The sequence below is a fragment of the Strix uralensis genome, chromosome 3 (genome assembly GCF_047716275.1).
Source record: "Strix uralensis isolate ZFMK-TIS-50842 chromosome 3, bStrUra1, whole genome shotgun sequence".
Classification (NCBI taxonomy): Eukaryota; Metazoa; Chordata; class Aves; order Strigiformes; family Strigidae; genus Strix; species Strix uralensis.
The window spans coordinates 115494824-115522548 of NC_133974.1; the positions used below are offsets into that span (position 1 = coordinate 115494824).

At 54.1% G+C, this 27725-nt stretch overlaps 1 protein-coding gene across 4 annotated transcripts; it reads left to right on the forward strand.

Annotated features, from left to right (window-relative positions):
• Positions 1 to 27146, forward strand: RRBP1 (ribosome binding protein 1). 4 transcript variants are annotated; one of them, XM_074864029.1, is made up of 24 exons: positions 1 to 102; positions 6577 to 7278; positions 11054 to 11202; positions 11444 to 11566; positions 12590 to 12742; positions 13067 to 13185; positions 13988 to 14141; positions 16001 to 16139; positions 16486 to 16673; positions 16865 to 16902; positions 18072 to 18162; positions 18890 to 18982; positions 19361 to 19453; positions 19558 to 19638; positions 19731 to 19820; positions 20259 to 20351; positions 21878 to 21949; positions 22134 to 22229; positions 22675 to 22758; positions 24056 to 24157; positions 25025 to 25108; positions 25602 to 25700; positions 26201 to 26344; positions 26616 to 27146. In XM_074864029.1, exons 2-24 carry the CDS (start codon positions 6597 to 6599, stop codon positions 26652 to 26654), a joined length of 3006 nt encoding a protein of 1001 aa, XP_074720130.1. In that variant the 5' UTR covers positions 1 to 102; positions 6577 to 6596; the 3' UTR covers positions 26655 to 27146. The 4 variants fall into 4 exon arrangements, with proteins under 4 accessions (XP_074720130.1, XP_074720126.1, XP_074720128.1 ...); XM_074864025.1 differs by lacking the exon at positions 24056 to 24157; XM_074864026.1 differs by lacking the exons at positions 1 to 102; positions 24056 to 24157 and adding an exon at positions 5372 to 5479.
• The last annotated feature ends 579 nt before the right edge of the window (positions 27147 to 27725 follow it).

The window sequence follows — 27725 nt, forward strand, 5'->3', positions numbered from 1 at the left end:
GGGCGGGGCGGGCCGGGACGGCCGAGCCCGGCGAGACAGCGGCGGAAAGTGCCACGACTCCACACGGCCGCGGCGGCGAGGAGGGACCGCGACCCGGCACGGGTGGGTAGGCGGCGGCGGGCACCCTGCCTCTCCCCGGCCCCTGCCCCTGGCCACTTCCACACGGGGGCGTCGCCCCGTGGGACCCCCCCCCGCCTGCCCCCCCCGCTGCGAGGGGATCCCCCCCCCCACCCGGCGCTCCCTCCCTTCGCTCCCCCCCGGCTGTCAGCAGACGAGGAGCGGGGTGGGACACCCGCCCCGCCTCGCCCCGCCTTGCCCCGCCGCTCCCACGCGCGGGGGGCGTCCCGCGTGGAGCCGGGGAAGGGAGGGGGATGGGATCCCGGGTTTGGGGTCTGGCCACGTTTGCGGGGGGGGCGGGTCGGTGGATGAATGGCCCGCGGCGAGGGCGGTGTGGAATGGCGGCGTGTGCGGCCGGCCGGGGAGGGGAGGGGCCCCGCGGCGCCCCCGACCCCCCCCCCGGCCCCGGCCCCGGCCCCGGTCCCCGCCCGCCCCCCCCGGGCATCGCCGCCCGCCCCGCAGCGCTCAAACCAATTCCCCTGCCCGGGCGCCGGCCTGATGAAATTCATTAATCTGATTAAGCGCGGTTACAAAAGGTCACAGCTTCCAGCCGGTTGTTCCTTATTTTTTTTTTTTCCCTTAACTAAGCTCCCCCCCCCCCCAAAATCCCTCCCAGCCCTGGACGACCCCCGGCAGTGCGGGGTCCGGCGGTGCCCAAAGCGTTTAGAGAGAAGTGGAGATCCCCCCTCCCCACTCGGGGGTCTTTTCCGAACTGGACGTCGCCAGCGGGACACCCCGCTCGTCACCCCGCCGGGGAGGCGGGAGAGCGTGCGCCTGCACACGTGGCCGGGCGCGAGCGAGGAGCCTCCCGCCTGAAATGTCAGCTTTCCTCTTGGCAGCGGCGGTGGCAGCGGCCTCCCCTCGCCCGCGTCACCGGGAAGGGGCTGGAAGGCGCCGGGCGAGGCGGGAGCAACCTGGGGTGTGAACCCCGAGCAGAAGCTGACGAGGGCCGGCGGCGATGAGTCAAGCTGCAGCTGTGTTACGGTGCTATTACGCTCTTCTTGAGTATATATATGTTTTTTCTGCCCTTTTTTTTTTTCACTCCGAGGCTTAGGAAGGGAGCTGGCAGCGCTGCCAAAGGCCCTGGCTGCTGCAAGAGCTAATGGAGCGCTAAGACACGTTCAATTAAGTCGAGCTATAACTGTTGAGGATCAGTGCGGCGGCTGATCTGGAGTTGCTGCGCAGAGTAACACACGCTGCCGGGAGGCTGGAAGTGCACAGTCACTTATGCAGAAAATGTATTTAAACAGTGGCTGCCGGGGACACGGGCAGGATCCGCTCACGGCACATGGGCTTTTCTCATTTGTTTTTAATTTTTGTCTATTGCAACAGGGAGGAGAGAGAAACTCCAGGAGAAGTATCTGGTGCTTGTCTTTTATCTGCTGGCAGAGTGGATGCCTTCTCCCACTGCCAGGCTGCCCTGCTACCGGCAGGATCAGGCCGCCCGGTTCCCTCTCCCTCCTTTGTGCTGGAGGAACACTGTTCCCGGCCGTGTCTCGGTCCCGTGCTGCCTTTTGGCAAGGGAAGCTGCAGACCAGGGGCAGGGAAGGAGACAAGACCTTATTTCTTTGAACCAGAGGCCAGGCAGTGCCCTCCCCAAACAGCGGCTGGTCCTTTAGGTGCTGCCTGCTTCTTGCCCTGATGGCCCAGGAGATAATTTTGCATTTCAGAAAAAGCCGAAATCTCATCCTGGAAACTTGTGTGTTGGGTCAGCCAGCTTCGACTGACTTGTGTGTGAGTGTTTAGGGAGGGGAGAGCTTTTTATTTGTTGGGTTTTTTTTAACCTGCTGGAGGTGCTGTAGAGGAAGGGGAGCTGCAAGTGCTTTGCAGGCAGGCATTGCTGTGGGGACGCAGAGCCTGGCTGCACCACCCAGTCCTCTCTTTCTCTGCCCTCCAACACCCCATCACCTCTTCTGCTACGTTGCTCTAACCTGAGGTGCCACCTTGACACCGTGGCAAAGTGCAAGCTTTGGGTTGCAGGGGGAGCAGCGTCCTGCTTGCAAAGAGCATCTTTTCCCATCTGCAGCACCCATCCAGTCCAGGAGGAGGTAACAGATAGATTTTCCTTTGGCTGCATAAAGAAATAAGGTTTCTGTAGTTATTACACAACCTGTCTCTTCCTTTGCCCACCTGACAATTGACCTGGCTGACTTAAACTAGGGTTGGTGGAGGGCCGAGTCACAAAGATACCGAATTCATGTGGATTTCGTGGAAGTGGTCACAAAGTGCAGGAAAGGCTGAACAAGGGGGAAGGCTCTAACCTGGTTTTTGACGCTTAGTTGTCTCTGCCAAACGCGACCACAAGACACTGAGCGTGGCCCTGGTGCCGTCATACCGTGTGTCTGTAGGTTGATTTATCCTGGAAATTGGTGCTGAAAAACCAGCAAGGCTGAGTGCTTCACTGGTTTTGCTTCCTTAGGGCGAGTTGGACTTTTGCTCAGGGCAAACAGCTGACTGCACGTGCAGGGTGGCGAGGGAGGTCAGGTCTCCTGGGCTGTTTTCTGGGATGTTGGGAAGTTTGATGGAGAACGAGAAAAAGCCACAGGAACAGAAGAGTCAGAGCCCAGCATTTCAGCTGGCTCCTTTACGTGAGAAGGCCAAGTGAAATACCAGTTGTCCATCTTATTCCTGCTCTGGTGGTGGTGAAAAGCTTTAACTGAACAAGCTGTTTTGGGGAAGGAGTTTGCATATGTTGATTTTTGATGGTTTCCACTGTTTGGCTGCGTGAGGAGTAGACGATGATCCTGCTCAAGAAACTTCACGCAGGTAAATATGCTCAATGTTGGACATGAACTTGATTTTTGAATATGGACTCCGATAGCTGGTGGTGTCCCTGCACCCCTTAGGCACACAGTCCTTTCCCAAATCAGCCTGGGTATCAGGTTGAAAAATGCCATCATAGGGACAAAGTCCCGTGGATGACCAGAAGGTACAGAGGGGAGGATGCCGAGGCCTTCAAGCCTCTCCAAAACCTGGCTGTCGAGCTGAACCTATTTGTGCGAAACTATCCACAAGCAGTGGTACCTTTGGTGCCCTACTTTTCCATGTCCTGGCTAAGGCTTTGTGCAGGTGGGGAGTGCGGAGGGCTTTCCTGCCAAAGGGCAAGGCACGCGCGCTCCTGCCACCCTGCTCGCGAAGGGGACTGTGTCTTGCTGCACAAATCCAGGAGCAAACTGCCAGCCATCAAAGGGCGAAGGCAGTGAGGTCAGGAAATGCCAAAGCAGAGCTTTTCTCCTGATGCTAACGCTGTGGCACGTTGCTTCTTGCATTTATGCATCAGGAAGTTCCCAGAGGAAGACTTTTCCTTATCCCCCAAATGCCACAGCCAGCCTGGTTTGATTTAAGCAAGCATGGTAGCATACAGCCTGCCACTGTCTTTGCGCTGTTGGAGCAATAGGCTCTTCCCTGAATGAGTTGTTGGGCTGGTCTGTGCCAAGTCTCGACCGCAGGAGGAACTACTGGTAGAACTTGCTCCTTGGAGTCAGCGCCAGGTCTGCCAGGACCGGCCCCACGCCGCAGGCTGCGGGGCATGAGCATTGAGACAGCACCAGAGTTTCCCTTTGCCATGATAGCACTGCTGGGAGTAATTGCTGCCCGGTCGGTATCTCTCACTCTTTATTTCGGATTTTCCCCTGGCACACCTGTCTTTGGGAACATCACGGGGTTTCTCTGGTCCAGCAGTGGGAGCTTGCCAATGGCCCATGCGAGCATCTCAGATGCTTTCACGAGCTCTGACTGCTGCGATGGCTCTTCCAGCACGTCCACAGCTGCTCTAGGTTAGTGCTCTGGGCTGCTTTTTTCTTGTGTTGGTTTTGTTTTGGAGGGGGTTGTTGGTTTTTTTTGGTCTAGCAAGGAAAGACTTTAATGCTAATCTGCATCGTTATCTCACCCTGGCTGTAAAGCCTGAGAGGAGGCAAGGTACAGGCAGCTTTTACTGCAGCAGGGCTGGGTGAGGCTGCCTGCGGGGGAGAGGGAGTGTGGGGCTCAAACACCCTGCCTGCAAGGGCTTCGGCAGGGACAGCAGTGCAGGCTGAAATGTGGGGCAGGCAGCGGGCTCCAGCACTGCCATCTCGCCCACCTCACCGCCCCCGTTTCTTCTCTCATCTATCCTCTGTGTGCTGGATGCCTCTGTAGTGGAGGTTTGGGTTTTTTCCTCTGTTACCATCCTTTGTGGGCTCCATCCAGCTGCTTTTGGAGGTAGTGGTAGCAGCTGATGTGGTTGGAGTACATTTGCCAGCCCTTGGTGATGCCCTTGCCCTAAGCTGGAACGGCAAATTTTTATCTAAATAGGAAGCTGTGGGGGTGTGAGGTCAGGAAGGGTTTATTTTTACCAAAGTGTCAGGGTTTCTAGGCGAGGAATGCAGGTCACTTTGTTCTGCCCCTAAAACAGCTCCTGGGTGCTTCGGTGTAGCCCTAAAACCAGCCCAAGGTCATGGGTATGTGTTCTCCAGCCCTACTTTTTGTTTACTGCCAGAGAGAGGAAACCCAGCCCTTTTCACCGTACAGGCTAGGAATAATCTGTCTGTCCTGGTAGGGACCATCCCAAAGCAATGCTACCTAGTCAGAAGGGAGTGACTTGGCACCAGATGTTCTGGGGTAGAGTGGGCTGAGGCTGTTTCAATCCGAAATGGCTGTGGCGGACATGAAATAGTGATGCCTGTAGTATCAGCTGGGCTCTTGAGCGGTGCCCCAGGGTAGAAAGTTGGCCCTGCCAGGGGAGGCTGGTTCCAGCTGGCATTGGCAGCCCTCCTGCCTGCCAGCTCTCTCCTGCCTCGCCTGGGATGCTCGGAGAGGCAGGCAGGGAGGGCTGGGCTGCTGGCTAAAACATCCTTCCCCGGGCAGGTGGGTATCAGTAGGAGATGGCTGCTTCGCATCTCCTTCCAGCTCTGCACCCCTTGCTTGGGTGTTGGGAGGAGAGTTTTTCATTGCGCTGTCACCCCCTCAAAGCGCGAGCAGCTTTGAGCTTCGGATTCAGCTGCGAGTTTGCTGCTCCGACTGTTAGAAAGGAAAAGGCACCGAGGTCTCTCCCTGCAAGACTGAGGTTTTGAAAAGATGCTGATCTCCTTAGTTTTATTCTTATTTTTGCCTCCTCCCCTTCCAGCCCCTCCCTCCCTCCTTAACCCACAATCTCTTAAAGAGGAAATTTGATAATGTTTACAGTTAAGCGTGGGGATGGGGACTTCTGATAGCCGAGGACTTTCTGCATTTTCCTGATTATGTTTTGAGGCACAGTGATGAGAAACCGCAGCCTGGCACCTCCTGGAGAGTGCCTCTTTGCAGATTAACTGCCTGACTTCAGCATCTGGGGGTTCATGAGCTACCTCGGAGCCACGTGGAGGTGATGCCCTCATGGGAGAAACACGTGAGTGGGAGATTTGAAACTCAGGACAGGGTTCAATGAGCAATTAAGATGAGTGGAGATAGCAGCGCCTTTCTCCATGTGTGGCTGTGCCCTGCCTGCCGGATCTCAGAGCAGGCAGTACGGTCTCTGTTGCTGCTCCTTGTGTTGCTGACGCTCCATTGCTGAGGGTGGGAAGGACCCTGTGCCTGGCTTGCCCGCCAGCTAATAGTAGATGTGGAAACAGAAGTGCCACATCCAGCGCCCAATTTGTAAGTCTCACTTCTTCCTGTGGGCATCTGCTGGGGAGATGAGATAATGACCATGCTTTTTTTGCTTTAGCTTGAACTTATGACCTTTATTGGTATTTGCATCTCAAGGAAGTGGTCGTGACTTGGTTCTCCGTGTGGTGTACGTGCAGGCAGCATCATTGCTGGGTTGTCTCTCTTCACGGTGAACTGGGAGCAGCTGCGCATTGGGACACAGTCATCGTGTGTGTCCCCCGCTGGGCTGGGCAGAAACCAGCAGTGTCGCAGGGTGCAGGTGGCGAAGGGAGAAGGCCAGGGCTGCTGCAAATCTGGGGAAAGCTCTCCTGTGCATGCTTTCTTCTTCCAGGGGGATGTTTTATTCCAAAGTTGAGAGCTGAATGTGCATCTGGGTGCAATGAAAAGGCTGGGTACTTCATGGGGAGCCCAGCTCTTGGCCAAGCTGCACCAAACAGCCTGAGAAGGGGCTCTCTTACTGCCACGGGGACGCAGCATCATGCAACGGTCGTGAAAAACCATTCCATTGGACATGTAATGAGTAGTTGCTCGCGGCTGTCTGTGATCACATCCCTTCTTTTTTCTTCCTCCTCTTTGGTTCTTCTGGAGATTGCTACAGCCAGTGAAATTAGTCGCTGCGGTACGGCTGGACTGCATAGGCAACGTAGCGGAGGAGCACAGACTTGGGGGTGTGTAGGCAAGTGGCCTTCACCAGGGGTGTGTGAATCTTGAACATCTGTCTTTTCCCTGCACGGTGCCGTTTGGTGACTCAAATGTCTATATGAAGAACCCTGCTCAGAGAGGCTGTTGCATTGTTGTTTTTTTCCCCCCACTAACTGTCATTCTGGTGTCTTGCAGGCACAGAAGAATAAGGCAGGATGGATGTGTATGACCCTCAGACACTGGGTGTTATGGTCTTTGGAGGTTTTATGGTGATATCAGCCATCGGGATCTTCCTGGTGTCCACCTTCTCCATGAAGGAGACTTCTTACGAGGAAGCCTTGGCCAAGCAACGCAAAGAGTTGGAGAAGACCCAGCAGCAGAAAATAGATAAAAAGAAGAAAGAGAAACCTGTTGAGAAAAAAGGAAAAGCAAAGAAAAAGGAAGAGAAGCCTAATGGAAAGATCCCAGAGCAGCAGCTGGCTCAGGAAGTGACAGACTCTCCCAAGGATGTGGTTCTTGAGCCTTCTGTGGTGCCTGAGCCCGTAACTGTTGAGTCTCCGATTACAGCCGTGTCAGTGGCCCCCCAGGAAAAGGAGAAACCTGCTCCGTCACCTAAGGAGAAGAGGAAGAAGGAGAAGAAGGTGGCAAAGGTAGAGCCTGCTCCTAGCCCGGTGTTGGCTTCGCCTCCTGTCAGTGTCCCCAAAAGTTCTCCTGTCTTGGAGGTGACCCCTAAGGAGGTGCCTGTTGTGGCCGTGCCACCAGTTGGCACGCAGCAAAGTGCTCCAGTTGTCAGCTCTATTGCCATCAAGAAAACCGATGCTCTTCCGACCCATGAGGAGCAGAAGCATGATGGACCTGTCAAGAAGAAGGCTGCATCCAAGAAGAAGAGTGAGCCAGGTAAGGCCAAATTCCTCTGCATATATCCCCATTGAGTAGCCAGCAGGGCATCTTGGTGCTGTTAAAACAGAGCTATCCCATTCTGAGATCTCTTCAGTCTTCAGCGTTGCTTCTTCAGAGCAGCTGTAGAAAGGCTGTGTCTGGTGAGATGGAACATGTGTGCCAAGCGGAAGGTGGGTTGAAAAACCTGTGCTGGACTGTTGTTCTCTCAGGGAGGAAATAGAGTAAAGTTTATCGACTTGTTTTTGCTCTGTAATGTGTTTCTTCCTGCATCAGGAACCCCTGCTTGGTGCTTAGCTCCTTGGTCCAGCACACAGATGTTAGAGAGTTACACGTTCATCTTGGATTTGCTGTTGCGTTGCAGGTCTCTGATCAGATCTGCACGCTGAGAATTAGCAGGAGGTGCGTGTACCTGTCATGGGAGAGGGGGCAGCTGCCAAGGTGCTGGACATCTGGGTGGAAAGCCAAGATGAGGTGTTTTCCCCCTCCACCCCTGATTATTAAAAGCACACAGGAGCTCTACCACTCTTCTATGGGGAGGTGCTAGAGTTTCCTTCTTCTTCAGTGGAGATGAAAAACTGCCAATTGGAGGAGAGGGGATTGAAGGTGTTTTATACTTCAGGGGATCGATCATAGGATAATTAGAGGGAAGTAACTTTAGATATGTCACAGGGGAGAAGAAACTTGCCTGTCATTGTTCATGCTTCACTTGATTGAGTTGGAGGTGGAAGAGATTAAAGGAGGTGGTCCTGAACTCTCCAGGGTGTAAATAGGTGTAGGAAGGGGAGAAACAGCTCTGTAGCTGGATTCTTGCCTCTCGTTGCACCAACATGAACAGTTCGGGTTTTACTTTTCGTTAAGTGATAGTTGCAGGCACTAAAAACGTGTGAGTGCTTTCAGACCTGTCGAAGTGTTCCTATATGGACATGTGGGAGAAATCTCTCAGGTGTTCTTAGAGATGTGATGTGGTGCACATAGGTTTCATTTCTTTCTTTCTTTACAAAAAAAACCTAACCAAACAAAAAGACACCCCTACTTGCTCGCCTTCTCCAGCACATCCTAATCTAGACTGCTGTGTAACCTGACAGTTTCCACACCCATGTTTTGGAAGAGGGCCTGCTACTCAGCAGGACATTTTGCAGCCGCTGGTCTCCAAGGTTGGGTTAAAACCCTTGTATCTGCTCCTCTGAGGAAAGGATTTCACTAAAGGCCATCTCCACATGGTGATGAGGTGTGAAACAGTTTGAGCAGCCACTACTGGAGGGTATTGCAGCCGTGCTGTTGGGGAAACTGGAGGTGGCTGGTTTGTCATGTGCACACAGGGATGCACTTCTCTAACGCTGAAAAACGTGGCCCTAAATCCAAGCTGTAACAGCTGAGGAAATGTGAACGGGAGAGGAGCTCTCAGCACTTGTCAAGTTGGGAGTTTTTCTGGCTGCTCTGAAAATCCAGTCCTTTGGGTATGAAGTGCCGATCCTTCGTGTCTTCAAAGCCAAGACTGATGTCTTAGCTGCTCCTGTGGGGTTTTTCAAAGGAAAGCTCTCAGCAGTATTTGCGCCACGAAGCTGGCTGCAATTTGACCAAGGTATTGTGGGCAGCCTTTTGGCAGCTGTGTTCTCTCCTCCTTAAAGGCAGAAGCAACAAATTATCCTGTGGCAGATAAAAATGGGTGTTCAGAGTGTTCAAAGACACGTGCTTGGCACTGAAACAGATGGCAAACCCGACAAGAGCAGCTTGGGGTATTTTTCTCTTGTGCGGTTCGTTTTTAGCCTCCTGCATCACACAAAAACTTGCTTGCGAGTGGTTAGTGTGTACTTGGAGCGCAGGTCGTTATCTGTGATGGCAGGCGCCATGCTCTCCCATGAAACACACGCGGGTACCCGATCTGGGCTGCAGCCTCCCGCGTGTGGGGCTTGACGCAAGGGCCATTCGTGTTGCCCGTGTCCCCTTGGGTTTGAGAAGTGGCTCTTCAGACCCCTCGTTCCTGCCGTGCTTTCCCATGGCAGCTTTGCTGTGCAGCTGCTTCTTGTTTTGCCGCTTCCTTCGGCGAGGTGTGAGGTTTCCGACTCTGCAAGTGGGCTCGGCAGCGGCGTAGGCTTCCTTCTGCCACGGCTTGGCAGGCTGCCCCGGATCCGTTTCCCAGCTGCAAGGTGGGGTTTGCATCGTGCCCGTCTTGTGCAAGGCTCGCTTGCGCAATGCTGACAGGAGATGGGCAACATTTCGCTTGGTGGGTCCCTCCGCCCAGCGGGACCGGGCCAGGGGAGGTGATGTGTTGTCTTGCTTCTGCGCTGTTGCCAGTGTGAGTAAAGTGTGAGCCAAGCTCTTGGGCCCCGGTTGCACAAGAGAGGGGAGCTGCCCCGGCTGCGCTGCTGGGAAGTGGCCGCTGCTGGTGAGACAGACTTTGCTGCTGCCAGGGCTCAGCGCTGCCATCCCAAATGGATCTACCAGAGGCTGGGAGCAAACAGCGTGTGCCGGAATTGCTGGGCGTTCCCCGGCTTTGCCGCTCTGTTGCTGCGGTGGGTTGACCATGGCCAGCTGCCAGACGCCCACCCAGCTGCTCTCTCCCTCCCCTCCTCAACAGGATGGGAGAGAAAATGAGATGGGAAAGCTCATGGATTGAGATAGAGACAGGGCAATCACTTAACGATTACTACCACAGGCAAAACAGACTTGACTTGGGGAAAACGAATTTAATTTATTGCCAATTAAAATAGATGAGAAAGAGAGACAAAATTAAAACAACACCTTCCCCTGCTGCCCTTCTTTGCAAGCTCAACTCCACTCCTTCCCTCCCAGCTCCTCTGCCTCCCCTCGCTGAGTGGCACGGGGGGATGGGGACTGTGGTCAGTCCATAACAGCTCCTCTCTGCCACTGCTTCTTCCTCACACCTTTCTCCTGCTCCAGCATGGGGTCTTCCATGGGCTGCAGTCCTTCAGGATGAGCTTGCTCCAGCGTGGGCTCCTTGCTAGGTGCTGCAGAGGAGTCTCTGATCTGATGCCTGCAGCACCTCCTCCTCCTTCTTCTCTGACCTTGCTGCTTGGGGGGTCCAAGCTCTGCATTCAAGAGACCCTGGTGTTAATGGCTTTAGAGACTCTGGATCAACCAGGTCCAAACTGCTTTTTCTTTTGGGATTATTGGGAAAATAAGCCCGCTGGGCCATAGATACTGTGCAGGAACTCCTAAATCACTGCCCTCCACCCTCTATCCATTGTGACCATGTGCACTGTGGTCCTACTGTTGTATCACCATCCCTGATGCTCCTTGGCTTTCCCAGGTTAGCAGAGGGGTGGGGGAAGAATTGAAGTTGTGTCATTCCCTTAGCAAAGAGCTGGAACAAACCTGCGTGGTGAAAGGTGGGAGATGACCTTGCTGCGCTCTGCATCTCTGGCACCACTGCATGGGGTGATGTCCCCCAACAAGGTGGTATCACAGTGCGGTCCAGCTTCTGATGCCCAACACGTCTCTGCTCCCTGGCATTGGCAAAGCACGGCCAGCTGTGAATCACTCCGTTTGATGGAGGATGGTGGCAGGGTGGTGGGACCAGTAGTAGAGCCAGGCAGAGGTGGCAGCTGATTCAAGAAGCTCACGTGTGTGGTGAGTGTCGTCTCCAGCACTCTCATGTTTCATTCAGTTAGAGAGGTATCAAACTTGACTGTGGAAATCTGGGTGGATGCTGGTTTGAAATGGCAGCTGTGGGGTTGAAGCCAACTGAGATGAGGCTACTCAGCTCTGCTGTTGGCTTGAGCAGTCTCAACCCCTCCTCTCTCCTCCCTAGCACCTGCGGACTCGGATGGGCCCCTCTACCTGCCCTACAAGACCCTCGTGTCCACCGTCAGCAGCATGATGTTCAGTGAGGGGGAGGCCCAGCAGCTCATCGAGATCCTGACGGAGAAAGCAGGCATCGTCCAGGACACGTGGCACACGGTACGGCTGACAGTGCCGTCGTGGCCGCCTGCTGCCAGGGCTCTACCACTCTGCCAAGCCTCGGGAGGTGCAGAGGGCAGGGAAGGCACCCTCTTTGCAGGCAGGCTGGCCCCAAGGGTCAGTCTTGGAGACCACAGCTGAATTTTCCCCTGGAGCAGAGGGCAGGATCCCGCACGTGTGGGGTGGAGGGGATGGGTCTGGAGGTGATGGTCCTCACTGATGTGCCACCCCGCACTGGCAGGCCACGCAGAAGGGTGACCCGGTCGCTGTCCTGAAACGCCAGCTGGAAGAGAAGGAGAAGCAGCTCACCACCGAGCAGGAGGATGTGGCCGCTGCCAAAAACAAGCTGCGGGAGCTGAGCAAGGTAAGCGTCACACGGCCCTCCTGGCATCCCTGGCAGGGGCTCTGCTCGTCGTGGCTTGCCATGTGCCTCCTGCTCACCGCACCTCATCCCCTTTGGAGGTGAAGCTCAGGGGCTCTCTGCGCCCTTCACCCGTTTACTGTTTTTTCCCCAAAAAGGGGAGGACATCCCCACTTGATCTCATCACCTGGGCCTGATCCAGCCTGGGGGGGCACCAGCCCAAAGAGCCGCTGGGTAATGCCTCTTGGCAGCCACAGGAGAATCAGGGGAATGCCTTTCCTGTAAGAGATTGCACCTTTCTGCTGCTTTAGGGAGGAAAATATATCCCTTCTCATCTCTGCCTGGATCCCCTGAGCTGAGAAGGAGCTGATCAGTCCCTTTTTAAAGGACTATTTACAGCCCCCTTCCCTGACTCAGCGCCCTGCGTCCAGCTCTTTTTGGGTGTTGAAGTCAGAACAGACCCTCACCACCCTGGACTCAGCACCTCCTGCCTTGCAGCTGGCAGAACCCGGCAGTGGTGAGTCCGTCTGCCTACAGGCAGGAGAGGAGAGGGCAAAGCCATCCCATGCACTTGGGCACTGTGCTAAACATCTGCCTGTGCAGGCTACACAGGGCAGTGGCATGGTTTTGCCCAGCCGGCCAATGGAGCATGCCTGCCTTGGCAGGGAGCGGAAGGTATTTTTTGTGGGTTTTTTTTTTTTTTTTTTTTTTTTAGTTTTTCCACTTTGCCCCAAACTTTATGTGATGTTTTTGATCCTAGGGGGGTGGGAAATAAAATTCCAGGCTGTCTTACTCCTTTCTCTTAGCTGGCCCAATGTGGAACAACAGTGGCATCCAGTGGCCACAGAGTCCAAAACAAAATGCAGGAGGAAATGTAAGTGCTAAACGGCTTAGCTGGGCATGGGGGCAGCTCTGAAAGGGCTGAACTTTTAAGTCTTCTGAGCTAGGAGGCCACTGGTTTTGCATCCCCTTAAAGTGAGGAAACTCATATGCTGAGGACTAACTGGGTGACTTCTCTCCTCGAAGGAATTGGCAGCTGAGCGAGCCAAGGCGGTGGCCGTGGAGGCCAAGCTGAAGGAACAGCTACTCACCCGTGAGCGGGAGATCACGGCGGTGCAGGCACGCATGCAGGCCAGCTACCAGGACCACGTCAGCGAAACGCAGCAGCTCCAGGGCAAGGTGAGCCCCATGCTGTGCTCTGCAGCTTCCTCCTCTGGCTGCCGGGTGGCTTTTGGTGGCAGATGCATGGTCTTTTGGAGAAGACTGAGATGTGCAGGGGGACCAGAGCCTTGGGGAGGGGCAAGACCCTGCGGTGCTCCTGGACCATGGTGTTCGAGGGAGAAGAGGCATGTGGGAGCATCCTCATGGGATGTCACATCCCTGGGGGCTGTCAGCATCAGTAGACAGCCCCCCATGTTGCCAGACCCTTTTGCTCATGAGGTGGGCTTCACAGGGAGAGCAAAGGGGCTGGCGGCGGTGTTAACCCCTGTTGGGCTCCTCTAGATCCGGACCCTGCAGGAGCAGCTGGAGAATGGCCCCAACACGCAGCTGGCTCGCCTGCAGCAGGAGAACTCCATCCTGAGGGACGCCCTCAACCAGGCCACCAGCCAGACAGAGAGCAAGTAAGGCTGGGGCGGGGGGAAGAGCCTGGGGCTGCTCTCTAGCAAACCTTGGGGTTGGCTGTCAATTAGACTTGGCCACCCTCTTTCTTGAAGGTGGTTCTACAGACACCCCAACTAGCTGGAGGTAGAGGAGGGAGCAAGGAAGAGCCTGCCAAATGGCTTTTGTTGGGGCTGGCAGGGGAAACAAGGATGTTCTTCCCAAGTGAAAGGGCAGGGGAAACCCTCTCTGCTTTGGGGTCACCTGTGCTGATGCTAGAGCCAACAGGCAGCGGAGGCGGGGAGCGGGGACCAGAAGGTGCCGTGGCACTTCCCCCCTTTAGGGCAGCTCATACTCTCAAACTTCAGAAGAAATGCAGCTGACTCTTTGATGGGAGTGATGCGACAGAGAACTGAGACCTACCTGGTGCATGCAGAACAAATAGGAGCTAGGTATAAGAATTTCACACTCCTTTTTTAGGAAGTCTGAAATGGCTGGGGATTAACAGCGGTCAAATAATTACAGAGCGGACTCCAGCTGCTTAGAGCGCTTCCTCTTGTGTCTGGGAACACAGATCCTTGTGTCCTCTACTTCATGAGAAAGGAATGTCTCCTGTGATTGAAACGCAGCTTTTGAAAAGTGATTTGTAAGCTCTTTCCACTCCCTCCCTGAAGGACCAGGCGTGTCCTAGAAATAGGCGAATGCAACCATTGAGATGCTTCAAGTCCTGTATCAGGCCCACAGGAAGATGTGTTCCCTCCTAGGTAACATCAGGGATGTTTGGCTGGCCTGCAGGCTAAAATAACTCCACTTCTGTTGGTGCAGGCAAAACGCTGAGCTGGCCAAGTTACGGCAAGAGTGCAACAAGCTGATGAAAGAGCTGTCTGACAAATCGGAGGTGCTGCAGCAAGAGGAGCAGCAGAGGAAGAGCTGGGAGATCAAAGCGGCGGCCTCGGAGAAGCAAATCGAGCAGCTGCAGGTCAGGCAGGCACTGGCAAACCCTATCCCCTCACAGAGATGGGGCGGGTGGCTAAATTGTATGGGATCCATGGATATGGCCATGGGAAGAGCTTGGAGGGAAATGAGCATCCACGGTTGGAAAGCGAGCTGCCTTGCGGACCTCTTAATTGCCTCCCCCCCATTAGTTTGTCACATGCAATGCACTCTTTGTGCAGCATCACCAGCAAAGCCCAGGGAGCGTGATGCCCTGGCTGAAGCCATTCTTCTCACTCACCTGTGAAGCTCACGAGCCTGGTGTGAAGGTGTGTGTGTGACGCCTAGATGGTGCATGCTGCTGGGTGATACCCTAAGGCGAGAGAGGAAACCCACTGGCCCCCACCAGCCTGTCCTCACACAGCCGTGGATGCTCTCTCTCAACTCCGCTGGTTTTAAGCCTGTTGCTCTCTCTCCTTGGTGCAGGAGGTAGAGCTTGTGGCTTTTTTGTTGTCACCAGGGTGTGGCTGGGTTTGGGGTGTTTAAAGGACACCTCCCAAGCAGAGCCTCTGAGCACGCTGTCAGCAGAGGAGCAACAGCATGTTCCCAGCAGCCAGGCTGTACCCACGCAGGGAAGAGCATCTTCTGGAGGGCTGACAGTGCTCCTGCTGGAATTCAGCTAAGCCGGAGGCTGGGAGCATTGATCCCGGGTACCCCTGACCCTGGAACTTGCAATTCTTTCCCCCGGGGGGTGGCAGACAGGGTGAGGGATGTGATGTATCTCTCCTGCATGTGTGGTGGTCTCCAAATTGCTCTGGCCTCTTTACAAAGGGGCTGTGGTGGTGGAGACCTTTATCTACGCATGCCAAAATGGTTTTGTAGAGGTGTTCCTAGAGCAAGGGGCCTTCAGTATCCTTGCTATTAATTTTTCAGGTGCCTGAGGATGCAGATCTCCTTTTATTGGTCTGGTTTTGGCCCCTGCTGCTTTTGCAGGCGAGGAGCAAGTGGGTGATATGGGGACATGGCTAGCATGAAGGCAGAGACCACCTTCCTGGCTCAAAACACCATATTCTAGGCATGCTTTTAGGAGAACTTCTGCAGGGCTGTCAGCTTGCTGCACACCTTAGTAATAATTAATCGTACTGGCTGGAAGACTTTAAAGCCAGTGGTGTGTTTAAGGTGCTCGGGAGAATGTGCTCCACAGTAACACCTGAAGCTCTGAGCTGAGGATACAGGGTCAAATCCTCAAAAAAAAGAAGTTCTGCTTTCTTGGTGGATCTGGAAGCATCACTCAGACAGAGATGGGGCTGCTGGTTTACCTTCTTCTGTCCCCTCCATGCAAAGCAATGTTTCTCTATCTCCATCTGCAACTCATACCCGTAGAACTGCTGGTTTGCAGCATGCTCCTTGTCCTCCTCTGCCTTCCCCCTTGAAGTGCCTGCCTTGGCCAGGCCTCTTCCTCACTGCTTTCTAAGATGGAAAAAAAAAGTCTTCTCTGGCCCAAACCGCACAGAAATTTCCTCCCTGTGTGGAAACACATGGCTGTGTGTCTCCATCCTGCTAAGCACCGTGGCAGTACCTCTCCCTGCTGGGCTGAGGCCATGCATTAAGACCAGGGCTTTAAGAGGTTTTTCAGAGCTTAGCTCTCCGGAGGGGAGGATGGCCATGGTATTGGCCCAGAACTGAGACGTTCGGGTGTTGTCTGCTTCCCACTTGAGGGCTGGCAAATGATAAAACATGAGTGCGAGGCAAGATGCTTTGTGCACAGGGGGAGCGCGGGGGAAGGATGGCTTAAAGCCCCCAAAGCACAGCTTAAAAATAACATTATGCGACACACGGAGCTTTGCTTCAAATTGGCTGGGGTGCCTGGCATGCTATGGAAAGCCTTCTCTTCTTGCTGTGCAGGCTTCCCAAAGGGAGGTGGAGGTGACGCTGCAGAAGAGGCTGGACGAAGTAAGCGATGAACTCCGCAAAACCCAGACCAGCTACAAAAGCTTGTTAGCAGACACAGAAAAGACCAAAGGACAGCAGCAGAGCATTGCTGGTGAGGACCTTGGATCGGCACAGGGGAGAGCTGTGGGGCAGACTTGGAGCTCTCAGGGCTGGGTGCTTGGCGGGGCTGGCTGGGGCAGGACAAGTAGATGCAGGGATAAATTAGGCTGCCTGGTGTCAATGTGAGAAAGATGTGGGACTGGTCCTATTCTAGGGCGCCACTCCATTGCCTCTCTCACGTGCTGTCTTGCATCCCTGCCTAGCCTTCCTGTGCCTCCTGAAAGCATCCCCAGCCAAGACTTCTTTGGCCAAGAGTCCTGCTTGGGCAGGGTAGGATGGGGAGTCTCCAAATCTGTTTGCACCTGCCTTACCGTCTTTCTCACCCCTTCCTCCAACAGAACTGCAGGCCAAGCTGCTGAGCTCTGAAGCGGAGGTTAAAAGCAAGTTGCTGGAGCTGGACAATGTGAAGGGGAAACTGCAGGATGCCGGTTCAGAGAATACAAAGCTCCTGGAGAGGCTCAAATCCATCGAAGCTCTGCTGGAGGCAGGCCAGATGAGGGAAGCAGAAAAAGACAGAGACTTGCAGGTTGCGTGCTCGTTTAATTGGGGTGGGAGAAGTAGAGGGGGTTACACTGCTCAAGCAGGTGTTTCTGCACTGTGTTAACACAGTACCTGTGTTATCTTTGCTCTGGGATCCCCTCTGGGATGCTGCAGAAAGGGCTCATCTGCACCACGTGCCTCAGGGCAGGTAACAAAAGTGCTCTCCCTCTCTTCCAGGCAGCCAATGAAGCAGAAATGAAGCAGCTGTGGTCAAGGTGGGTCTAGGTGCACATGAAGACTGCTGTGGCACCCCCAGCTTGCTGTCTGTGTGTCTCAGGCTTCCCTGGGCACTGAGCCCTATGGGTGAAGGCTTCCCGCCCTCTCCGTTAGGCAGGCTTGGGGATTATGAAGCTGGGAGGAGAAGGTCAATCCTGGCCAACACAGCTGTTTAAAATATTAACTGGCTCCAGTTCTGGCCCCAAATAACAGCCAGTCCATTCTGAAGTGAAAGTGTAATTGCTGGCAGGCACATGGAGGCTGGCTGGTCTGGCAGATTAGGAGGTTCTGGGGATGTTGGTGCTGAGGGTGGGATGTCCCTGATCCAAGCTCCTGCTCAAAGCTGGGCCAACCAGAGGAGGTTTTTTCCAGGATGTTTCCAGGTATCTCCAAGGATGGAGATTCATCACCTCTCTGGGTTCCAGTGTTTGACAACATCTTCCCCCCGGTGCAGAAAGGTTTCCTGGCATTTCCCATGGCAAGACTCATGCCTGTTGCTCCTTGTCCATGTGCTGGGCACCTCTGAGAAGGCTCAAGGCTCTGCACAGGGGGCGGATTTCTCAGATGCCCCCACTGCCAGCGAGCATCCAGCATTCCTTTAAAGGAGGGCAGCTGTTCAGTTGCCCTGGGACCCCAAGAAACTTGGGTGGTTCTTGTCAAGGATCTGAACCTTCTTGGGTCTGCTCAAACTGAGGCTCCCTTCAGGGCAGATGGTGGATCTGAAGGTGTGGACAGAAGCTGCAGGATCTCAGGCATCGAGTCAGCAGCCCTGATTTATGCTTACTCAAGATAGTAGGATGATGCTTTCAAAATGCAGAGCTGTGGGCTATCTCAGCCTAACAAGCCATGGGCAGGAGTGTGTCAGGAGCAGTCCCAGTTGTGTAAGCTGAAATTTCTGGCCTTTGAATCAGGTTACTTCTTCCTCTTGGCCTGGCTGTACAGCCAGCCAGCTACTTGCTTGCTTGTTATTGCTGATAAGCTGGTAGAAAATGAGATCCTGCTCCAGCATTGCCATGGCCATGATTTTTAGTCCTACTCCCTCCTCCTCCTGCTGTGTGTAGATCCCGGAGCAGACCGGGATAGGAAGAGTTGCAGTCCCCTTCTTGACAGCTCACTACCTGGCAGGGAGGTGGATGCTGAGACTCACTCCTGCGTCCTGCCCTTCCAGGCTCCAGGAGAAGACAGACCAGCTCTTGTCCTTGGAAAGGGAAGCCACAGAGCTGCGAGAAGCAGTGGAGCAACAGAAGACAAAAAACAATGTACGTGAGCGAACTGGGCTCAGCTTTTGCTGCTCTCACAGTTTTTCCTCCAAAACCCAGGTCTCTGGGGTTTGAATGACAACCCATCATGGTTGGCTACCAATGGCTCCCTGGTGCAGCCAGAGGCTCTTCCAGCCCCGCAGAGCACTGGAGGCATTGCCTTGACTGAGAGCAGGAATCCCCCCGGCAGGCTGCACAGCTCGGGCTGATGAGCTGCAGCAGGTGGACTGCCTCGGTGGAGGTGTCTGTCCCCTGCTTTGTTGGGAGGTTTAAGACCTGGTAAGCCAGGGAGATCCTACCCCAGCAAGATCAAGGCAATCCCCGAGCGAGGGTCCCTCATGCTTCATTGCTCCTTGTCCCTCTACTACAAGGTGGTATCAGTACCTTGTGTAGAGGTACAAGTTGTGTGGAGGCAACTTTACAGCCCTCCACTTGGCCTGTGTCCTCTCCGGGCAGCTCTAGGCATCCTGAGGGCTGCTTCTGGAGCTCCTGCCTCCATCCAGCTCTGCTCCCTTAAGGCCACCGCCTGAGTGACGCTGTGCATTGGGCCGCTGCAAGGGTGGAGGGGAAAGGGGTGCACGTGGGCTGGAAGACCCTTGACAAAAGCAAAGGGCTGCTGCCCGTTTTCCTAAGCGGAGGCTTTGAAATCCTCCACAGTGCCAACAAGCAGCTTGGTGGCCTTTGGCATGATGTGTGGCTTATTGCCCTCTGTGTGCGGTCTCGGCAGGACCTTCGTGAGAAGAACTGGAAAGCAATGGAAGCGTTGACCACAATGGAGAAGGCGTGTGAGGAAAAACTACTTGCTGCTACAAAAGCAAAGGTGAGCCCGGCATTTCTCTCTAGCCGTGATGCTGATGTTGTAAGGGAAACATTCAGCCTCCCCGAGCCACCAGAGATGCTTGCCCTGGGTTGCCTGCCTCCTCTTGGGAGCAGTGCAGGACCAACACTCCTGCCAGCTTCTCCAAAGTTTGTCTTGAGGGCCGTGGTATCCTCAGTACAGGTCATGGTCAGAATCGGGAAGATGCGTGAACTGGAAGGAACATTTTCGTGGTTCGCAGCAGCAGCAGCAGTTTTCTCTGTTGGCTGGTTTCCCTGTGCTGGCTCACCCCTGTAGGCACAGAAAAGCAGGACCGGTATTGGCAGCCTGGCCGGCAGGTGCCCAAGACCTTCATCCCATGCCAGTTTGTTCCTCTTACAGGAAGAGCTGGCCCAACAGCTGGATGCGCTCCAGACGCGAACGAAGCAGACGCTGCTGTCTGCCTTCCCCGGAGTCACTGTGTCCTCGCAGCAGGTGGGCATGGGCTTTCTCAGACCCCTGCAGAGCTTCCACCACATGGGAAGGACAGATGTCTAAGTGTTCTTTTTCTTCCTTGTCCTCTTTTTTTTCAAACTCAGGGTTACGACATGTGGCTACAAGAGTTTAAGGAGAAGACTGCGGATGTGCTAAAGCAGCAGACAGTTACAACAGAGCCCCCAGTAAGTGAAGGGGCTGGAAAGTGGAGGGGTGAGGGAGTGCCTGAGGGTCACTTTTTCTCACCTCTCTCTCCATCCCTTCCCTCTCTTTTCAGGATTCAGCACTTAAATTAAAAGAGGCAGAGGAAGCGCAAAGCACTTTACAAGCAGAATGTGAGCAGTATAGAACTATCCTTGCAGAGACGGTAAGTTGCAGCCCTTTGCACTGTGTTGGTCTTCTACTAGAAATACCTCTTGAGAGGTCTCCCGGCAGCCCAGGCTGCCCGTGGGCTCATGGTGGGCACCCCTCAGTATGTTGAGGGGCTGCCATGTGGAAGACTATTTGCCAGTGAGACGGGAATAGGAGAAACCTGAATTTCTAGAGCTCCTCTTCAGCCTAACTATGTTGGAAACCTTTCTGGTGGTGGTAGTGGGTGGATGTGGCACAGCACGCATGGGTGGGGTGGTTGAGCCAGCCTCGGAAATGGGAGCCCCTAGCCCCACCTGAGGCACCTAATTCTGTCACCCATTCTTTGGCCCAAATCCTTAGAGAGGCTTTGGGTGTGCCAGGGCTTCCAGCCCTAACACTGCTCGGCTTGGGAGGGCTAGAGGAGGTTTGAGCTCAGCTGAGGCTTTGCCAACAGGAAGGGATGCTGCGAGACCTGCAGAAGAGTGTGGAGGAGGAGGAGCAGGTGTGGAAAGCAAAGCTCACAGCATCTGAAGAGGAACTCCAAAAGGTACGTGTTTGGAGCACACCTGGGTTTATCGCTCGTGGAGCTGGACTTACAGGACCAGAGGGGCTGTTGGCTATAAATCAGATGCTGACCCTAACTGTTCCTGCCAGCCTTGAACTGTGAGACATGGGAACTTTCTCTTCTCCCCAAATCCACCCCTCCTGTCACCAAACCAGCAGAGAAGCAGTGTACCTCATGTAGGAGCTAAGCCTCTCTTCCTCCTGAATCCCACCTCCCCGCCTGGTGTGTGCCTAGACCCTGCCAGTGGAGCTGGAGGAATGGTTGCAGCTCCCTGGTTAAGGCATGGCAGTTGGGAAACCACGTCACTGCTTCAGTAATCCAAGCTCCGATACTTGGAAATCGGGCTGAGCCCTCCTGGAGGGAGCTGGCCTGACGGGAGGAGAGCACGTGCAGGGTTCTTGGACTCCCATTTTCAGCAGAACTTGGCTTGCTCTCAAAACCCAGATTGACCTTGGCGTTCACTGAGCCTTCAGAAGGGAGCTGAGGTCCAAGCCACGTACTGCACATAGTTTTGGGTCCAGCTGTCTGTCTAGCTCTGGGCACTGCTCTTCCTAGTTAAAAAGCCGGCCGGCAGCTGCCAGAGAGCTGTTGTTGCCCAGGATTTTGGTGGGGAGCGTGTTTCGTGAGCTCTCGTGACTTAGCTGGAGTCTAGGGGAACTTGGCTGGCCATGCCTATTCTGCAAAGCGGACTTAAGTTTTATCTCCTCCCTCTTGAACTCAGAACTGAGATGAAGCTACTTTCCATGGTCTGGCTGCTCCCCACCCATGACATAGGGTTTTGAAGTTAACTGGGGCTGCAGGGAGGTGGGGGAGCTCTTGTACAAGAGATCTTTGATTTCTCAGCCCGTTGCTGGCTCCTGCAGCGCCAGCGCTGCTGAGGGCTGGTGTAGGATTGCACAGGGATGACGTGGCTGCTGGTGGTGTGCTGGCAGCAGGGTGTGCGTGATGGGATGAACGTCTGGTGGCTAGGGCAGGTTCCAGAGCAGTCCTGCCTCTCTGCGGAGAAGAGGAGAATTCCTCCTTTCCGAAGAATTCAGCAACCATGGAGTCCTCTTCAAAAATCAGTCCAGGTTTAAATGCAAACCCCATGCTTTTTCTGATAGCTTGGCTTCTCTTAATAGCAAAGCCCATGACACCTCATTGGAAAGTCTACCTTGCTGCTTCCAAACCAAAGGCACTTTCAGTAGGAAACTCGCACCGAGCCCGGTGCCAGTTTCTCGGGTGTTGAAAGCTGACTGCAGCCAGCTGAAGTCCTGCAGGCAAAAGCTGTTACCTTGCTCCATGATTTACGGCCTGGACTTTTTGGATTCATCCTCTCTGGAAAGAGAAGCTCCTGCCCTGCAGGCTGTGGAGCTCCGCTTTGGTGTCAGGTCTCTTCCGCACTTGGGTACAGGATGAAATGGGAGAGGCAGGAGTGAAACACTGGCCAGTTTTTGGTTGAATGAAAGATGCTCAGTGTCCAACGTGAGATGCTGTTCGCTGACCTTCTCTGATCTTTTCTGGCTTAGTCGCAACTCCAGCTGAAATCCCTTGAAGACATGGTGGAGAAGTTGAAAGCAGATCTGCAGAGCACAGATCAAGTAAGGCTTTTTGGGTACAGGGGAAGGTCCCCTCACAGGTGCCAGAGGGATGCATGTTGTGTTGGGGGTGAGTTGGGACCCATCTCCTGACTTGCCCTGGGGGAAGGCAGGCTTGGATCGTGGGATGTTTGGGATGTGTTGGACCTCAATCAACCCCCTCCTGCTTTCCTCCCTTTTAATACAGCTAAAGGAATACACCTCTCTTCTGGAAACACAACTGGAAAATCACTTGGAGACAGCCAGCTCCGAACGCCAAAACTACACAAAAGAAGTTGAAGTCGTAAGTGTGGCTGCCGTTACCTTCTTAAATGCTTCTTTTTTCTAAGCCTGACTCACCACCCATCCATGTTTTGGGAATTTGGGGAGTGCCCCAGGGATCTGCAGCTTTGCAAAGCAGGAGAAAACACACGGAGGCATTTGCTCCAGTCTGGGTTGTAGACATTTAAAGTCAGGAGATCCGCTGGCAAGGTGATGGGACAGGGAGATCTGTGTGGAGATGCTGTCCACTGCTCCTTGGTGGCCTGTGGGATTTCTGTGGCTCAGGTGAGACAGAGCTGTCTCCTGGCTATCTCTCTGAGCAGGCATCAACAGTCAGGTTAGCCAGTGGTGCCATCGTGGCCTCTTTGAGAAGATGTTGCATCGTAAAAATGCTTCCTTGGGCCAAAGGGCTCCAAAACCAAGTGCATAAATGGACTTTTTCTTTTCTTTCTATTCCTCCTTGACAGTTGAGGCAACTCTTGTCAGAGTCCCAGGAGCAGCTGGAGGCAGCGAAGACAGAAACACAGAAGCAGAGCAAGGAGCTGGCCCTGGTAAGGGAGGATATCTGGAGCTGCCTGGGGCTGGTTTGCAAACCCAGCTGTGGGGGTGGCATCCTCCCTGCGGGTTCAGGGAGGGGAGGAAGGCACAGCCAGCACATGGGGAAACCCGGTGCTGCCAGCCACCAGACTGATATGGCTTTCAGAGGGGATGTTTTGAGAACCAGGAGGAGATTTTTATTCACCGGCCTTTCCTGCCATGGTGGGGGCAGGAAGGAAGGGAGAGCACCAAGGCTTGTGCAAGCTGGCATGTAGCAGAAAAACGCAACTGCCCCACCACTGGACGCTGGTCACCCCAGCACCACCCTGGGGCAGGGGTTTGGGTGCCTTAAGCATCCATCCATCCACCTCTGGATAGGAGGCCTAAGGCTGTGCAGCCTGTGTGTAGGAGTTGCGTGGGGAGCTGCATGATGGGGCTGGGTTTCTGCAGGTAAGTGGGGGAGAGGATGGGGATATAGAGGCAGGAGAGCTAACAGACATGCCAAAACCATGAGGGGTTTTGTTTTTAAATCCATACTTTGATTGTGAGAGGCTCAGGAGATTGTTTTTAAAATCCTCGGCAGTACTGCTAGCTTGCAGAGCTGCTCAGAGGGGAGTGAGCCGGGAATATGGTTTCTCTTGGGTGCCATGACTCTTCCCAGCCTTGCAGCCACTGCCGTCCAGCTCGCTCAGCGAGCCGATGCAGCCCCTTGGTCTCGAGGGAAAGTGGCGTGGGGTCGTCATTAGCCTCAATCTCATTAGATGGACAGGCGGTTGTGAGTGTGGAACACATTTGTGTTCATCCAGCAACCTTTCCCTTTCTTCTGGCCAATGCACGCTGTTAGCTTGCAGCTTGACTGCTGGTGCTGCCGCGATGCAGGATGGAGCTCTGCTAGATGGAGTGGGGGTTTTAATTGGGGGGGTGTTCAAATAACTGTCTCCCCAGCCATCCTAGCTGTGATCAATTGCAAAATGGGACCTGCCACCCTGCCTCGATTGCTTTATTTAATGCCTCAACTATGTTAGTGCAAACCTGCAGCAGTGGCTTTAAACCAAGGTACCGAGTGATCAAAGGAGAGCAGATGAGGCGCGAGCATGTGCTCTGTACCCCTCGGAGCTGTTGTGCCTCAGGCTGCCCCAGGTTAGGTACCACCGTCCTGTGTCTAGTAGAAACTAACGTGGTTTTCCAAACATTTCAGCTCGTGTGCAAGCAAAAGAGCTGGCAAACTTTATCTGTAGGTCCTTGTGGGTCTTGTAACGGCTGTGGTGTAGGGATGTGTAACTGAGCCAGGCTTGCTGGTCCTCCTTCCAGGTCAGGCAGCAGTTGAGTGAGATGAAGAGCCATGTACAGGATGGACAAGTAGTGGGGTTACAAGATGACCCAAGTGAGCCTGCGCCCCTCAAGGTTAGGGTGGTGAGACTGCTGCCCGTGGAGGTGTTGACCCTTAACTATGTCCCTTGTCCTGTCTCACCGTCTCTAACCGCATGGAGAGCCACACATGGCTTTGCTCAGGGCTGTCGCAGCTGTGTCATCTTCTGTTCTGTGTGTTGAGGGGAAGCCAGCCCCTCACCCCTTCAACCATGCATCCTATTCCTGCTGGGAACACGTTGCCAGCCAGCTTTAGCCAGGCTGCTCCTCTTGGGAGCCCTCCCATCACAGCATCAGCCTGGCAGGATTTTGGAGGAGGCAGGCAGGGGATGCTGCAAGCCCTAGGCCAGCATTGCCACACAGTGATGCCCCGTTGGATTCAGGGCTTGGGTGTCCTCGGAGGAAGGGGACACCCCAACAGAGCTGCACTGGGATCTCTTCCCAGCCAGTGGGGATTACGATTACAGAGGCTCCGTAAATCTTGCTGGAGCCAGGCTGAGGGCATTAGCAGCGGCTGTTCCCTTTCAGGCTAACACCTCTCGCCAGTGGCAGTGCTGCCACGAGTCGGGCTCTGTCCCTCTCCTTTAATCCTGTTAAGTGTGGAGCCTTCTTCTGGGCACAAGGACCTGCCAGGCACGTCCTCCACTATGGGGTGACTCTCGTCCCAGGTCCCCCCTGAGGAGGAGGAGGCAAAATTTGGCAATGCAAGGCCAAGCCCTGGGCTTGCCATTGGCATCCTCCTGGCTTTTATGTGGAGAGGGGATGCTGTTACCTATTGCTTTTTGGTGCCCTGGGAAAAGCTTCAGTTTTCATCTGTCTAGCCCAGCTTTCTTGGCAATGTCCCCGCTAGCTCATCTCTTGGGTCTTTTTTTTAATTTTATTTCTGGGTGTTTTTCCCTTTTCTCCACACAGTTGAAAACCCAGCTGGAGCAAAATGAAACACTGGTGGAGAAGGAGCAAGTGCTGCGGCAAAAGCTGGCGCTGGAGCTGGAGGAGGTGGGTGCGGGCGAGGAGGATACAAAGGTTTGCAAAGCCTTCGTGGGTTCTTGGCTGCTAATGAAGCCCTAGAATTAATCTGAAAAATTAATTTGAAGGCTTTTCCCCATCCCTGTCTGCATCTCAGACATTGCCACATTCCGTCACACATCTGAAGAACTTCCTGCAGCAGCTGTGCTAAAGCCACGTGGCATTGCTGGGCCCTCGAATTGCCCCTCTCCCAGTCCCCCCATGTTTTTTGCCAGCTCTTTCCTTTGACAGTTAAGGGCTTTAGCTGGGTTTCATGCTGCTTCCAGCAAGAAATGCCATCTTCCCAGTGGAAGCTGGATCAACAAAAGCAGCGCACTGCGTTTGGCGCCCAACTGTCCGACAGTGGCTGTATAACTAAACTCTTCACCAGAGGCAGACCCACCAGGGACCAGGGGCTGTGCAGGTCAGGATGCGGGAGGTGCCATTAGCTTGTGGGCTTACTGAGTATGTGTCTGCCTTCCAGGCCCAGAGCTCAGCATGCAGTTTGCAAGCGGAGCTGGAAAAGCTGAGATTGGCTGAAAATGCAGCAGCTTCAGACACGGAGGACGCTCAGCATCTCAAGGTGATTTGGCTGCCCTTCTCTCTTGTGCTTAGTGTTCAGCCAAGACTGCAAAAGCCATGTCCGAGCGGGACCAAGTGCATGATTTATCATTCTTGGGGATGGTGGGGCAAGGTAGATAGTTCCCCTGCAGGTAGCTCCCTGCCCAGGGCTGGGTGTGAGCTCCAACGTGGCTGAAGGACAGCAGGATGCAAGTCACAGCCACTTCATCCGTGTTGACCAAGGTAAGGGCAGTGCTCTGAGCAAACGCTCTCATGGGCTGGGCTTTTCACGTACTGGGAAACCGTTCTGCTCCCATGAGGTTGTCTCAGCCTATGGCATCTCCAGGGAGCCAGAGAGAGCTCTTGCTGGTAGGGTGATGCCTGGCTCCTCTAGCGAGGAGGTTGCTCTGGCTTGTGGCCACCGAGGCAGCTCTGTGCAGACCTGAGGTGTTTTTGAGGGGGGAAGGTTGCCAGATGGCAAAGGGAGGCTCAGGCAGATGCCTTCTTTTGACTCCCATGTAGGAAAGACTTGAAAAAGAAAAAAAATTAACAAAGGACCTGGGCCAGGCAGCAACCAAACTACAGGAGCTATTGAAGGTTACCCAGGACCAACTGGCCAAAGAGAGAGAAACAGTGAAGAAGTTGAAAGAACAGCTTCAGGAAACGGTACTTGTGGTGGCCACGGCTGTCCCTGCCCTTGACAGAGGCTGGGGGAGAGCGAGTGTCAGGCAGTGGTTTAAAACCAGAGGCAAGGAGGCACCCTGAAACCATCTGGGTGGCCTTTGAGAAGCCCTGGGACCACTTGAGATGGTGGTCATGGTTCTCCCTGCCCAGAAGGCAAGAACTGGCCCATCTGTGAAATGCTTTGATGCTTGAGCTGCCATGAGAATAAGGTTGGGACCCAGTTGAGTAACCCACCTCTGTTTTCCTTCTCCAGGGGGAAGAGGACAGTTCGAAGGAAGGGACTTCAGTTTGACAAGTCTGTGACCTAGACCTTACTGTTCAACTTACCAAAATGCCTTACACATTCCTAAAAATAAAAATATATCTGAATTTACTGTAGATAAAAGACAAGCCATTAGTGACCCAAATCCTAGTTTTGAAACTTTAAAAAAAAAATATACAAAAAACCCAAAAAAACCCAACCAGTAAACACTGCAGGCGTATGTTTGTAAGAAGATCTTCATACTCTTTTGTACAACTGTTTGTTCCACAGGGAGCCGCGCCTGCTGCATTGGGGCGGGCGCTGGGGCTTCACCCTTCTGTCGCGGCAGAACCCACGAATGTGTGAAAAGGGAAGACTGTGTTTGTACATCAACCGGTGCAATTTTAATTTTTTTTTTTTTTGAGTGAAAGAAGTGTGAAAGTAAGACCCACCATGGAAGGAAGCCTCTCTGATGGGTGGCTCTTGGCACGTATCCTTTTGTGTATTTCTGGGTGTTGATGCAATTAAAATGTAGTGAAAAGAGCTTATCCTTGCTTTATTTTTCTTTTTTTTTTTTTTTTTTTTAAGTTTGCAGGCCAGGCAGGTCTTTGGGAGTCACTGAAGAAGGGCCCTGCTTTGACCAGGAGCAGATCCTTTATTCTTCTGCTCCTTGCTGTGCTGCAAAAGCATCCCCTCTGTTTTTTCTCCAACACAAGCAAAGGAGAGAAGCTTTCCCTTCCCGGCCCATGTTTTCGCGCTGGCGGTGCACGCCGAGCTCCCCGCGTGGGGCCCAGCGGAGGGAGCGCCATGGTGGCGGGGGACGCGGGGGACACGGTGGCAGCGGGCAGGGTGTTGCAGCAGGGTTGGCTGCTCCCCTGCTGCAGGGTCAGGCCGAGCGTGGGGCCAGGGCATGGCGGGGTGAGCCACGCCAGCCCAGCAGGGACTGTTCCTCCCGTTTGCTTAAACCTCAGCACTCCCCTGTAATTTTTGTCCCTGCGGGTGCTGCGTGGTGGTGGTCCTCGGTCACTGCTGGGCTCTCCAGCCCTCTGCTCTCCCCTTCTTGTGGCTTTCCTTTTTAATTTTTTTTCATCTTTCCACCCCCCCCTCTTTTTTTTTTTTTCC

Bases quoted from the DNA above. Each gene is read 5' to 3' on its own strand.
- RRBP1 (XM_074864029.1), top strand. From the start codon at position 6,597: ATGGATGTGTATGACCCTCAGACACTGGGTGTTATGGTCTTTGGAGGT. The intron at 11,567-12,589 runs GTAAGCGTCACA...CTCTCCTCGAAG, and splicing joins AGCTGCGGGAGCTGAGCAAG to GAATTGGCAGCTGAGCGAGC. The intron at 16,674-16,864 runs GTTGCGTGCTCG...CCTCTCTTCCAG, and splicing joins AAAAAGACAGAGACTTGCAG to GCAGCCAATGAAGCAGAAAT.